Source organism: Osmia lignaria, chromosome 4, assembly GCF_051020975.1.
Source record: "Osmia lignaria lignaria isolate PbOS001 chromosome 4, iyOsmLign1, whole genome shotgun sequence".
Taxonomy (NCBI): domain Eukaryota; kingdom Metazoa; phylum Arthropoda; class Insecta; order Hymenoptera; family Megachilidae; genus Osmia; species Osmia lignaria.
Window position 1 is genome coordinate 8,299,369 of NC_135035.1, and position 14,545 is coordinate 8,313,913.

General features: G+C 35.2%; 4 protein-coding genes across 4 annotated transcripts; all 4 read right to left on the reverse strand.

The window, feature by feature from the left end:
- Positions 1-464: 464 nt before the first annotated feature.
- On the reverse strand, positions 465-6,828 carry LOC117603481 (uncharacterized). The gene is made up of 10 exons (XM_034322686.2): positions 6,443-6,828; positions 6,028-6,363; positions 5,918-5,954; positions 4,067-4,413; positions 3,558-3,958; positions 1,493-1,688; positions 1,076-1,351; positions 810-1,014; positions 591-746; positions 465-518 (listed from the first exon to the last, which is right to left on the reverse strand). The coding sequence occupies exons 1-10, from the start codon at positions 6,802-6,804 to the stop codon at positions 465-467; spliced, it is 2,370 nt and encodes a 789-aa protein (XP_034178577.2). The 5' UTR covers positions 6,805-6,828.
- Positions 2,749-3,559, reverse strand: LOC117603439 (odorant receptor 10). The gene is made up of 3 exons (XM_034322609.2): positions 3,357-3,559; positions 3,134-3,289; positions 2,749-3,001 (listed from the first exon to the last, which is right to left on the reverse strand). Exons 1-3 carry the CDS (start codon positions 3,549-3,551, stop codon positions 2,948-2,950), a joined length of 405 nt encoding a protein of 134 aa, XP_034178500.2. The 5' UTR covers positions 3,552-3,559; the 3' UTR covers positions 2,749-2,947.
- Positions 4,733-5,800, reverse strand: LOC117603447 (odorant receptor 10-like). Its single transcript, XM_034322620.2, has 3 exons — positions 5,601-5,800; positions 5,386-5,541; positions 4,733-5,318 (listed from the first exon to the last, which is right to left on the reverse strand). Exons 1-3 carry the CDS (start codon positions 5,793-5,795, stop codon positions 5,268-5,270), a joined length of 402 nt encoding a protein of 133 aa, XP_034178511.1. The 5' UTR covers positions 5,796-5,800; the 3' UTR covers positions 4,733-5,267.
- An 827-nt stretch (positions 6,829-7,655) lies between the features above and the next one.
- LOC117603438 (uncharacterized) lies at positions 7,656-13,941 on the reverse strand. Its single transcript, XM_076688154.1, has 12 exons — positions 13,923-13,941; positions 13,411-13,780; positions 12,994-13,332; positions 12,716-12,917; positions 12,443-12,629; positions 11,210-11,465; positions 10,801-11,130; positions 8,862-8,978; positions 8,444-8,753; positions 8,152-8,307; positions 7,929-8,084; positions 7,656-7,796 (listed from the first exon to the last, which is right to left on the reverse strand). The coding sequence occupies exons 1-12, from the start codon at positions 13,939-13,941 to the stop codon at positions 7,743-7,745; spliced, it is 2,496 nt and encodes an 831-aa protein (XP_076544269.1). The 3' UTR covers positions 7,656-7,742.
- Positions 13,942-14,545: the final 604 nt, after the last annotated feature.

Genomic DNA, 14,545 nt, shown 5'->3' on the forward strand with positions numbered 1-14,545 from the left:
GTAAATAATGTCCTTTTGTCAGAGTTTTGTCTCGCACAACCTCAGTACGTAAATTATGGAACGTGAATAATAAAACAGATTCGAACGGTATGTTCTTTGGACGATTCAGTTGAGAGGCACAGCTTGGTGAAGAAACATCGTATATGGAATTCATGTTGCGCTCACTTGAAACAAATTCCCAGTTATAAGGAGGAATCTTTCTTTATAGTGGAGAAAATTAGGTATTTAAAAAATATTTGATTTTATGTTAATGTTTGTGCTATTTGAAGGAATGTGGTTGTGTTCTTAAACTCGAAAGGTACATTCTTGGTGTAATGCTTAAATAGAACTTTTAATAAAATGTAACATTACAAACATTATAGCAGGTTCTAAATAAGTCAACTGATTTCCAATAAGTAGTTATTCGTTTTTTCGAGTCGACAAATATTTTTGTTTCTACGATTAAGTGATATGTACTGATTCTACTAACCCTGGCCACTTTGAAGCACATTATACGCCGAGTAGGAAGTTTTAAGCAACTGCGACAGACGAAATTCAATATTTTCTTAACACTTGTATTTATGAAAATCAGGAACTTAGTGTGTACTTACGCTTACAAATGACTCCAAATTCATAGTCACAACATGACCACTAGTGAATTCAATGGACTTGGTAGCACGCCTCATAATCACCGACAGAATCCTTTTAGTATCCTTGTTCAGTTGCGTCCAGTCACTTCCGAATATCACATTAGGAATTTCGAGGCTCTAATTGAGAAAAACGAAACGTAGAGAATTAATTTAGTAATCATACTCATCGCTATAACCAACCTTCAGTTTCACTTCGTTCCCATACCAACAAAAGAAGAATATCTGCACCAGCATAGAACACGCGTACACTATTATTTTAACAAATGTCGCATTTACCTCTTTCGTTATTACCAGTATGTAAAGGGTGAAGCACACCACCAACGTACTTACGGTGAACTGAACAAAAATAATCATCTTAAATTCTTCATTTATCATCCTGGCGAATCTGGAACATTTCGAAGTAATAGTTACATGTTCAACTTAGAATTATTTTTATTTGAACTAACCGATACACGCGATTATGGAAACGAACAGCCGCTTTCGCAGAATGATTATCCCCGGGTTTGATCGCTCTCAGACGACACCCGAGTATCTCCAGCTGAGAATAAGTGTGAATTAAAAAACCCCAGATCAAAGTGTCACAGGCAATGTGTACCAAAGATCCAGTGATTAAAACTGCAACTTGCAGAATGTAAAGAATGATGTGCAGATAGAGTGGAAGGTAATCGCAAGGTAGCCACATTCTGAAGGGCAGCTTTATGTCATCAGTTTTCAAAATGCCACTGCAGGAATATGCCACCACTGATGATTGGGTTACAATCAGAAAAAGAAACGCGTGTTGACTGTAATAATTTGTAAAGAAATATTCGGATATTAAGCTACTTGGATTTCAACCCTTTCGTTAAATTCATCTATTAACTTACTGAGCTCTTTTGTCCCATCTCTTCCGGATCTCCATCTCTTCCTCGTTTTCCGGTTTAAAAGGCTCCTCCTCTAAGATATTAGACAAAGCAACAATGTTCTTATGACTCGATAACATACCGTACATTTTTTGACACCCGATCCCCGTCGTCAGTAATAGATAAATGTTATCACTTAATTCATCCTGATTTTCCACGACTAATATCAAGTCCAGAAATTGAACAAGCGTTGCAATGTTTAAAAGTACACATATAAATACAGTGTAGGTAGTGTACAGGAACTTTTCCAAAGGCGATGTCCGAAAAGAAAGCGGCCAACAGCCGCACACTACTAGAAGATGGAATATCCTGTGTAACACCTTCATCACCTTCGATTCGTTTTTCAACGAAGAAAGAAATGATTAGTTTCTTCCTATCCTTTGATATTTCCCTTTTCATCTGCTCTCGATAGATTATATACACTATAATCACATCTCAAAACATATTTTTCCATTGACTTCGTTTGGCAAAAGAGAATTCTTTATTTGCATCTTTTGCTCAACAATTATGCAAATTGTGAACGAATACATACATCGACAATGCATGACCATAGAATGATTTCTGTGACAAAAAATACCCACCCTTGAGGAGACATATTCCTCTTCTTTTGTACTGGGTATCTTGTAATCATGATATAATGAACAGTATACTTCCATTTTTATGATGTTTGTTGCCATTCATTATTTTACCTGTCTTTAACATTGTCCCTGAAATACATGTTCTTCTGGCAGAGGTCTCGCTTGCGCCACATTAGGGGGAAGTCTATGGAACATGAATAATAAAATAGATATAAAGTGTACACGTACTCTTCGGACGATTCAGTCGGAAGGACGATGGTTGGTTAGGTAACATCGCATATGGGATCCTCCATCACTTTAAACAAATTTTTCATTCAAGGTGGATCTTCTTTCTATGGTGGAAATATTCCATCGAGTTGGTCTGAATTTTTATCTTTTCTATGTTCATCTTTTTCTAATTGTATTAATTAAATTCGTAATATCTCCACTATGAATCAAGAACCATCTCTGCTTCTTCACTCTGAAAATAAGTCTAAAAGTTGTACTGTTAATAAGGAATAATCATTGCATTAAAATTGTGTATTTTTTAATTGCAGATTCCTGACAGTTTGCAAGAATTAGAATATTGCAGTTGACTCCTTCATCAGGAAACAATGGTAAATAGTTTGAAACATGTTTCAAATAATTATGAAGTGTCGATGGGTGAGGTAAAGATGGAAGAAGTGGTGCATATAAGACAGGTTACTTTTTGTAAGTATGTATCAGCTGTTCTGAACAATTTATTACTACCCGCTCTTACATGGTTTCGTTGTGTGTTTTATGTGTTTTTAACGAGTAGTTTTCTTCGATTCGGGGAATATCCATGCTTCTACGATAAAGTGACTCGTGTCGGTCCTAGGTATTATCCTTGGCCACTTTGAAGCATATTATACGCCGAGTAAGAAGTTTTAAGTAACTGTGACAGAGAAAATTTAATAATTTGTTAATACATTGACGTTTGAAAGTTTCATCGAATCTATTCTAATTACGTTGAAACCTTTTTCCAAAGTGTTAACAAATGTATGCGTGTTAACATGCAGTTACTTACGTTTACGAATGATTCCAAATTCAGAGTCACAACATGAAAACTAGTGAATTCAATGGAGTATCTGGCACGTCTCATTATAATCAAGAGGATTCTTTTAGTGTCATTGTTCATTTGTGTCCAGTCAATTTCGAATATCACATCAGAAATTCCAATGCTCTAATTAAACAAGAAGAAACGTAAAAAATCAACTTAGTAATCATAGGTATTCATCGCTTAGACCAACCTTTAATTTCACTTCATTTCCGTACCAACAGAAGAAGAATATTTGCACGAGCATAGAACACGCGTACATTATCATTTTCGCAAATTTTACATTCACATCATTTGTCATCAACAGCACGTAAAGGGTGAAACACACCACTAACGTGCTTACGGTAAACTGAACAAAAACAATCATCTTAAATTCTTTATTTATCATTCTGGCGAATCTGCAATATTTCGATGTAATAGTTACATGTTCGATTCTGAATTATTTTTATTCGAACTAACCGATAGACTTGATTATGGTAACGAGCAGACGCTTTTGCGGACTGATTATTTCCTTGCTTGATAGCTTTCAGACGAGCTCCAAGTATCTCAAGCTGAGAACAAGTGTGAATGAACAGACCCCATATTAAAGCGTCACAGGCATTATGCACTACTGCTCCAGCGACTAAAGTTACAACTTGTAGAAAATAAATGATGATGTGCAGGTAAAGTGGAAGGTAATCGTAAGGTAGCCACATTCTGTAGGGCAATTTCATGGCATCAGTTTTCAAAACCCCTGCGCTTGAGAAACATATCACTGTCGTTTGAGTTACAGCTAAATAAAGAAACGCTTGCCAGCTGTAACAATTTTTCAAAAGAAATTGCTGCAAACCATTTGAATTTTATTCCTTTTGTTCTGACATTCATGTCGGATCAAAAGGATTGAAAACGAATTAGTTAACTTACCGGGCTCTCTTATCAAATTCCTTTCGAATCTCCATTTCTTTCTCATTTTCCGGTTGAAAAGGCTCCTTCATCAGGATATCAATTAAAACAGCGATGTTCTTATGTTTCGCTAACATGCTGTACATTTTGTGACATGAAACTATCATCGTCAACGTTAGATAAACGTTATCGCTGAATTCGTCTTGGTTTTCCACGACCAGTATCAAGTCCAGGCATTGTAAAAATGTTATAACGTTTAACAATGTAAATAGAATCACAGTATAGACTGTGTAGAAGAATTTTTTGTAGGGTGGTGCCGAAGGGGGTGATTGCCAACAACCGCACACTGCTAGTACCTGAAATATCGTCTGCAACAATTGCATCGCACTCGATTCAATTTCCAATGAAAAAAGAATTATCAATTATTTTGCTCCTTCGATATTTTTCTTCTCATGTGTTCTCACGATCGTTGCTTTTCTTCAGATACACGATAATCATAGTTTAAAAACTTTTTGCCACACTAGTTTTATTTTTGAAACTCAGTCACTCCTTTCTTTGACAGTAATGCAAATACTGTTGGTTGAAAATGTGAATTGAACAACGTACGACCATAGAGTGTCCATATTATTTGTATCCCTACAATAAGCAAGAGTTTATCAATTATAAAAGGGTTATTTACCCGCATAGCTTCCTCTTCCTATGTTCATCCTACGTCATTATAATGCTAGGAGACATATGACATGATATTTTTCTTTAATGATACCTGTTATATTTGTCTCTAACATAATTACTTAAAGATACTTTGTACTGATGAACGTTTAGCTAGTGTTTCTTGCAGAAGGGTCAGCGGTTCATTCTTCGAGCCGTCAATAATGAAACAGTTAGCAGTGTATGTTTCTTCGGCGAGTCAGTCGAAACAGGCAATTTGACCAGGAAGCATCGTGTATCGAGAAAATGGAACGAAAGTATTTTTTATAATTTTCTAATTAAAACACTAAATGACATAGGGATCGCTGCTGATATTATACATTTAGTAATAAAACAATTATTGCGTAAAGGTTTTATTTAAAAGAAATGGTAGAAATCGTATGTGAAATGGTGGATATTGTTCAGAATTCATTGTTACTCAAAATTTTTTCAATGTACATACGTCCAGTGCACTATACGTGAATTTCTCCTTAAATGCTCATTATTTTTTCTTCGATGTGATCCATGAACGTTGCTATTCCGTGCCACTTAATACGTTATACGCCGAGTAAGAAGTTTTCAGCAACTGTATTAAACAAAATTCGATTGTTTATTCACCTATAGAATATCGTACGAACGTGTACCGTGTGTACCTTCACGAAGGATTCAAGATTCATAGACACAACGTGAGCACTAGTGAATTCAATGGAAACATCGCTACGTCTCATAATCATCAAGAGAATTCTTTTAATATCTTTGTTGAAAAACATCCAGTCGGTTCTGAATGCCATCTGTGATACCTCGAGGCTCTAAGAAAGGAAGCTTTCTTTTATTCATAAAACAAACTTAAAATTCGTGTTATACAGACCTTTATTTTAACTTCGTTCCCATACCAACAATAAAAGAATATTTGTGTTAGCATAGTGCAAGTGTATATTACAGCTATCAGAAATTTCGCGGTTATATTTCTTGCTGTTACTAATAGATAAAGGTTGAAGCAGACGATCGTTGTAGTCACGCCAAACTGGACGAAAATGACCCATTTAAATTCTTCGTTTAGCATTTTGGCAAATCTGCAATGTTTTAAGTGAAAGATTATACTTTTGGGGGCAAGATAATTACATCAAGGTTAAAATCTATGATACAGACTTTTTAGTGCCAATTGGTACCGCTTTGATTATTAACCCTTTGGCTACCGTCTTTAAACAAAATAATGTTGTTCCTACAATTATATTCCCATAATAGCGAAAGAGTTAATAATTATCCAAATTAACATAATTGACATGAAAACCAACCGATAAACGCGATCATGATAACGCGCAGATGACTTCGCAGACTGAATCTCGTCCGGTTTGATCGCATTCAGACGGTATCCAAGAATCTCAATTTGACTGCAAGTGTGAATCAGCATGCCCCAGATCAAATTATCACAGGCGATGTGTACCAAAGCTCCGGTGATCAAAGATAGAGCTTGTTGAATGTTAGTAAAAATGAGCATCGTTAACGAGAGGTGTTTGTAAGGTAACCACATTCGGTATGGCATTTTTTGCCCTTCAGGCTTTAAAGCACCGCTACACGAATGGAATATCACTGCCAGCTCGATTACAGCCGTGTAAATATATGCTTGTCTTCTGTAATTATATGTAAAAATGATAATGCGAGTTATTAGTTGACAACTGGAAATTGTTCATTTTTAAATCGTTAACTTACTGAGCCCTCTTGTTGAATCTTCTTCGAATCTCAATTTCTTCCACATTTTCCGGTTCAAATGGTTCATTTTCCAAAATACCGTTCAATACAGCGATGTTCTTACGGCTCATTAGCATGCTATACATTTTATGACAAGCTACCAATATAGTCAGCATCATGTAGATACCTTCGCTTAATTCATCTTGATTTTCGACGTTTAACAGCAGGTCCATGATTTGAAGGATCGTGGATATGTTCAGTAGTGTGAACACAAACACTGTGTAGGTATTGTAAAGGAGTTTTTTGATAGGTGATGTCCAAGAGGGAGGTCGCCAACAACCACTCATCATAAGAAGTTGAAATGTCCACCTCAACATTTGCATCCTTATCAATTTGGCTTTCAGTAGAAAAAGATTTGCACTTTCTATCGTTCTCAGTAAATAAATTGCTTTTGTTGAGTTTCTTCAAATGCATGTTAATCGCGACTTTTACATTGCTTTTGTTTTCGAACATCAGCCGACTGTCTCAAGAAAGTAGTCCTGGCATTCTGTTTCACTCGAAATCAAAAGGTATATAACCGCAGAATGTCTATATTATTTGTACTCCTTGAAATAAGTAAGCGTCTCCCCCCGAGGGGATTTTAATACACTGAGTTTTTCCTTCCGGTGTTCAGGGTATGTTATTACAGTAATTGCAGAGTGATCACGACGACAGAACATGTATCTAATATTATTCATTATTCGTTGTATCTGTAATATTGTTGCTGAAAACAATATTGCGCTGGCAGTAGTTTTGCTTAGGGAAACGTCAGAGGTGAATTCTTCGGAACGTGAATAATAAATTAGATCGGAGGAGGTGTATTTGCAAGGAGTCAGTCGAAGGAGACACCTCGGTTGGAAAACATCGCGTACGGCGTCGTGTTATGGTTTCTTAAGCAATTAGTGTAGATTCTGGTGGTACACCGAATAAGACATATTCAGCATATGTACATTATCATAATTATTTCTAATGACAGTATCACATCTAATGACAGGAATAATCTTTGCATTATAATTGTGTATGTTTTCATTGCAGATTCCTGATAGTTTGCAAGGATTAGAATATTGCAGTTAACTCCTTCATCAGGAAACAATGGTAAATAGTTTGAAGCATGTTTCAAATAATTATGACGTAAGTATATAACAGCTGTTCTGAACAATTTATTATTACCCGCTCTTACATGGTTTCGTTGTGTGTTTTATGTGTTTTTAACGAGTAGTTAACTTCGAGTCGGGGAATGTCCATGCTTCTACGATAAAGTGACTCGTGTCGGTCCTAGGTATTATCCTTGGCCACTTTGAAGCACATTAAACGCCGAGTAAGAAGTTTTAAGTAACTGTGACAGAGAAAATTTGATAATTCGTTAATACATTGACGTTTGAAAGTTTCATCGAATCTATTCTAATTACGTTGATACCTTTTTCCAAAGTGTTAACAAATGTATGCGTGTTAACATGCATTTACTCACGTTTACGAATGATTCCAAATTCAGAGTCACAACATGAAAACTAGTGAATTCAATGGAGTATGTGGCACGTCTCATAATCATCAAGAGGATTCTTTTAGTGTCATTGTTCATTTGTGTCCAGTCAATTTCGAATATCACATCAGAAATTCCATTGCTCTAATTAAACAAGAAGAAACGTAAAAAATCAACTTAGTAATCATAGGTATTCATCGCTTTTACCAACCTTTAATTTCACTTCATTTCCGTACCAACAGAAGTAGAATATTTGCACGAGCATAGCACACGCGTACATTATCATTTTCGCAAATTTTACATTCACATCATTTGTCATCAACAACACGTAAAGGGTGAAACACACCACTAACGTGCTTACGGTAAACTGAACAAAAATAATCATCTTAAATTCTTTATTTATCATTTTGGCGAATCTGTAATATTTCGAAGTGATAGTTACATGTTCGATTCTGAATTATCTTTATTTGAACTAACCGATACACGCGATTATGGAAACGCACTGCCGCTTTCGCAGAGTGATTATCGTTAGGTTTGATCGCTCTCAGACGACACTCAAGTATCTCCAGCTGAGAATAAGTGTGAATTAAAAGACCCCACATCAATCCTTCATAAGCAACGTTCACCATAGATCCAGTGATTAAAACTGCAGTTTGCAGAAAATAAATAATGATGTGCAAATAGAGTGGAAGGTAATCGAAAGGTAACCACATTCTGAAGGGAAGCTTTATGTCATCAGTTTTCAAAACTGCTACGCTTGAGTAAAGTATCACTGCCAATTCAGTTAGAACTAAATAAAGAAACGCTTGCCAGCTGTAACAATTTTTCAAAAGAAATTGCCGCAAACCATTTGAATTTTATTCCTTTTGTTCTGACATTCATGTCGGATCAAAAGGATTGAAAACGAATTAGTTAACTTACCGAGCTTTCTTATCGAATTCCTTTCGAATCTCCATTTCTTTCTCATTTTCCGGTTGAAAAGGCTCCTTCTGCAGGATATCAATTAAAACAGCGATGTTCTTATGTTTCGCTAACATGCTGTACATTTTGTGACACGAAACCATCATCGTCAACGTTAGATAAACGTTATCGCTGAATTCGTCTTGGTTTTCCACGACCAGTATCAAGTCCAGGCATTGTAAAAATGTTATAGCGTTTAACAATGTAAATAGAATCACAGTATAGACGGTGTAGAAGAATTTTTTGTAGGGTGGTGCCGAAGGGGGTGATTGCCAACAACCGCACACTGCTAGTAGCTGAAATATCGTCTGCAACAATTGCATCGCACTCGATTCAATTTCCAATGAAAAAAGGATTATCAATTATTTTGCTCCTTCGATATTTTTCTTCTCATGTGTTCTCACGATCGTTGCTTTTCTTCAGATACACGATAATCATAGTTTAAAAACTTTTTGCCACACTAGTTTTATTTTTGAAACTCAGTCACTCCTTTCTTTGACAGTAATGCAAATACTGTTGGTTGAAAATGTGAATTGAACAACGTACGACCATAGAGTGTCCATATTATTTGTATCCCTACAATAAGCAAGAGTTTATCAATTATAAAAGGGTTATTTACCCGCATAGCTTCCCCTTCCGATGTCCATCGTACGTCATTATAATGCTGTGAGACATATGACATGATATTTTTCTTTAATGATACCTGTTTCATTTGCCTCTAACATAATTACTTAAAAATACTTCGTACTAATAAGCGTTTAGCTAATGTTTCTTGCAGAAGTTAGCAGTGTATGTTTCTTCGGCGAGTCAGTCGAAACAGGCAATTTGGCCAGGAAGCATCGTGTATCGAGTCTATCAATTCTTCTATCAGTTTTCTATCAACTTAATCCTTCTTCGTGATAAAGCGAGAAAATGGAACGAAGGAATTTTTAATAAATTTCTAATTAAAACACTAAATGATATATGATATTATACATTTAGTAATAAAACAATTATTGAGTTTAACATTTTATTTACTCAACATTTTCTCTATGCACATATGTCCAGTACATTCTACGTGAATTTCTCACTAATTGCTCATCTTGCCATCCAAAATATATTTGAGGAGGGTTGACAATTATTTTTTCTTCGAAGTGATCCATGAACGTTGCTATTCTCTGTCGCTTAACACGTTAAACGCCGAGTAAGAAGCTTTCAGCAACTGTACTAAACGAAATTCAATTGTTTATTTACGAATAGAATATTGTATGAACGTGTGCTGTGTGTACCTTCACGAACGATTCAAGATTCATAGATACAACGTGGGCACTTGTGAACTCAATGGAAACATCGCTACGTCTCATAATCATCGAGAGAATTCTTTTAATATCTTTGTTGAAAAACATCCAGTCGGTTCTGAATGCCATCTGTGATACCTCGAGGCTCTAAGAAAGGAAGCTTTCTTTTATTCATAAAACAAACTTAAAATTCGTGGTATACAGACCTTTGATTTAACTTCGTTCCCGTACCAACAATAAATGAATATTTGTGTTAGCATACCGAAAGTGTAATATACAACTATCAGAAATTTTGCGTTTATATTTTTCGCTGTTATCAATAGATAAAGGTTGAAGCATATAATCATTGTAGTCACGCCGAACTGGACGAAAACGATCCATTCAAATTCTTTGTTTAGCATTTTGGCAAATCTGCAATGTTTCAATATATTTTGGGGGCAAGATAATTAAATTAGGGTTAAAATCTATGATGTAGAATTTTTAGTGCTAATTGATAACGCTTTAATTGTTAACCCTTTGGCTACCGTCTTTAAACAAAATAATGGTGTTCCTACAATTATATTTCCGTAATAGCGAAAGGGTTGATGATTAATCAAATTAACAGAATTGACACGAAAACCAACCGATACACGTGATCATGATAACGCGCAGATGACTTCGCAGACTGACTCTCGCTCGGTTTAATCGCCTTCAGACGGTACCCAAGAATCTCAATTTGACTGCAAGTATGAATCAGCATGCCCCAGATCAAATTATCACAGGCGATGTGTACCAAAGATCCGATTATCAAAGATAGAGCTTGCAGAATGTAAGTAAAAATGAGCACCGTTAACGAGAGGTGTTTGTAAGGTAACCACATTCTGTATGGTAATTTTTCTGACTTTAACACACCGCTGTACGAATGGAATATCACTGCCAGTTCGTTTACAACCGTGTAAATATATGCTTGTATTCTATAATAATATGTAAAAATCATAATGCAAGCTATTAGCTGACAAGTGGAAATTGTTCATTTTTAAATCGTTAACTTACTCAGCCCTCTTGTTGAATCTCCCTCGAATCTCTATTTCTTCCACATTTTCCGGTTGAAAAGGTTCATTTTCCAAAATATCGTTGAATACAGCGATGTTGTTACGGCTCATTAGCATGCTGTACATTTTATGACAAGCTACCAACATCGTTAGCATCAGGAAGATATTTTCACTTAATTCATCTTGATTTTCCACGATTAACACCAGGTCCATGATTTGAAGGATCATGGATGTGTTAATAAGCGTGAATACAAACACTGTGTAGATATTGTAGAGGCGTTTTTTGATAGGTGATGTCCAAGAGGGAGGTCGCCGACACCCACACATCGTCAGAAGTTGAAATGTCCATCTCATTACTTGCATCCTTATCAAGTTGACATTCAATAGAAGAAAATTTGCACTTTTTATCGTTTTCAGTAAATATATTGCTTCTATTGAGTTTCTTCAAATGCATGTCAATCGCGACTTTTACATTGCTTTTGTTTCCCTACATCAGCCGACTGTCTCAAGAAAGAAGTCCTCGTATTCTGTTTCACTCGACGGTTTTTCAAAGAAATCAAACGGTATATAACCATAGAATGTCTATATTATTTGTACCCCCTGAAATAAGTAAGCGTCTACCCCTGAGGGGATTTTAATACACTGAATTTTTCTTTTCGGTGTTCGGGGTATGTTATTACGGTAATTGCGTAGTGATCGCGACGACAGAACATGTATCTAATATTATACATTATTCGTTGTTTCTGTAATATTGTTGCTGAAAAGAATATTGCGCTGGCAGTAGTTTTGCTGAGGGAAACGTTAGGGGTGAATTCTTTAGAACGGGAATAATAAATTAGATCGGAGGTGGTGTATTTGCAAGGAGTCAGTCGAAAGAGTCAACTCGGTTGGACAACATCGTGTACGGAGTCGTGTTGTGGTTTCCTTATCAATTGGTGTAGATTCTGGTGGTTAATAATATTGGAGGTGAGATTTTCAAGTCAAACTTTTAGAGAAAATTTAGAAGGATAATTCTTAATTTCTAATAGTTTTGTCAAATTTTAAAGGGCTGTTTTGAGAAACATCTGTGAATAGAACATTAGAAGATACAATTTAATATTAAAATATCATATCCTATATACAACTATATAATTATTTACTCTATGATTCTTTCGTCCTTTGAAGTAAATTGTACACCGAATAAGACATTTTCAGTATCTATAATAAACAGATGCACATTATGATAATTATTTCTAATGACAGTATCTTTTAGTTGTTTTACTAACGCTCACGAAGGTGTCCAAATCAATCGTGTACATGTATGCGCTGGATATTTCAATTGGATTCAGTGCTCTCCTTATTATATTTATCAAGTTCTTCTTATTATTCTTGTCGAGTAATATCCAATCCATTTCAGAAATTGCATCCACCATCTCGACACTCTGTATTTGTAAATCAGGAGAGAGGTGATGGATGTCAGAAATATAATTTATTTAAATAATCAAATGCAGCCTAATTCAACAAATACCTTTAATTTGAGTTCGTTTCCATACCAGCAGTAAAAAAATATCTGTGACATCATGCAAGCCATGTAGAGAACGAATTGCAGGTATTTCGAGCTCATTGGTGTGTTTGTTAATTTATACATGATAAAACACACTACTAGAGTACTGGATACCAATTGGACACCGATGATTACTTTAAATTTCTCTTGCACCATAGCTGCATATCTACATTAAAAAATTATTTCTTGCCAAATTTTTGTACGTTTAATATTAACATTCTGTGGTTTAATTACAGACTAACCCATATAAGTAGTCATGAAAACGCACGATTTTTCCCATATTTGCATTCGATTTCTCAATCATTCCTTTTAATCTGTATTTCAAAATCTCTTGTTGACTACATGCATGGACCAGTAATCCACAAACGATTACATCGCAGGCTACATTGAGAAGCGATGTTCCAATTAGAGCGACAACTTGATGAAGGTATACTATGTAATAGAGATTCGAGGTGGTATAATCAAATGGTATCCATGCTGAGTATAATAATTTTCTGTCTTTGAAATCGGTGAACACCGATGATAAAATCATGCATACGACCGTGATTTCCACTAAGATTGTGTAATAAATTGTCATGGACCTGCAAAGAGTCTGTGAAAACATATTCACTCAATTTAATCCTGTGTATAGGAACATCTTTTCTCTCAAATTAATTTACCCCATGCTTTTGTCGAATTTGTTCTGAATCATCGATTCATGGTCGTCTTCAGGTTTACAGGGTTCTTTCACGAGTTTTCTGACCAATATTTTAATACTCTTATGATTAATCAAAAGTGTGACTATCTTGCAACAAGCAAGGATAGACGCAATGAACATGTACAATCCTTCGCTAAGATCATCTGCTGTTCTCACGTTAAGTATCACGTTCAAAAATTGGGATATGCAAAAGCTGTATAGTAATGTGCACACGAAAAATGTGTAGAAGACGTAGATAATTTGTCTAGGTCTATTGTAACATTTAGACGGTCTCCAACATCCACAAATTTTTAATATGTTGAAGGCTGGTCGTAAAATGCTTATTCTTTGGTCTGATTTGAACAAACAGATTAAATGATAAAAAGTAGATAATTTCAATTAAAATTTTATTAGTGAGGAAAATATAAAAGATAGCAAAGTTTATATTCATAATTAATATATTTCGCCAACAATCTAATATAAAACACATTTTACCTGAACGTATCACCGACATTTTAAATTTAATATAAAAGTGGTATAATTTTTAAAGATGTCGAAAATGTAGAATTTCTTAGTTCATTGTTTCTACTTATGTTGTTGCTTGATATCAGCTCGCGACTTTCACTGAACACATTTTTCATTGTTACGTTTCATCGGTGCATAAAAACGTATAAAAAATTGATCACCTTGCAGCGTGTGTTCCTCTAGAAAATGGTATGTCACGAGAAATATGTATCAACGTATCATTATCATAATTTCTGGTTCATTTCTACGCAAATTGCACGATTATCTTTTCATGAATCTCGTTATCCTTGCAACCACTGTCTCAAGACCCCTCTGGGGTTTTATAATTTATTGTGTCGCCACGAGTCATTTGTAGAAACGATTTTTATTTATTTACAGTACAGCTACGCCGAAGCAACTTGCGTGGAGAAAATAGAAACAGTGTACATTCAGTTGGCAATCAGACAGTATGCAGGAAGACAGAAAGTTAAGTGGAAAAATGGAAATTTGTACGTGGAATTTTTGGAAGTATAGTGAACTGGAAAGAATCAAAAAGATAAGATATTTTCATTTCATTTTTTTTTTTTTATTAAAATAAGATGTATTTACAATGA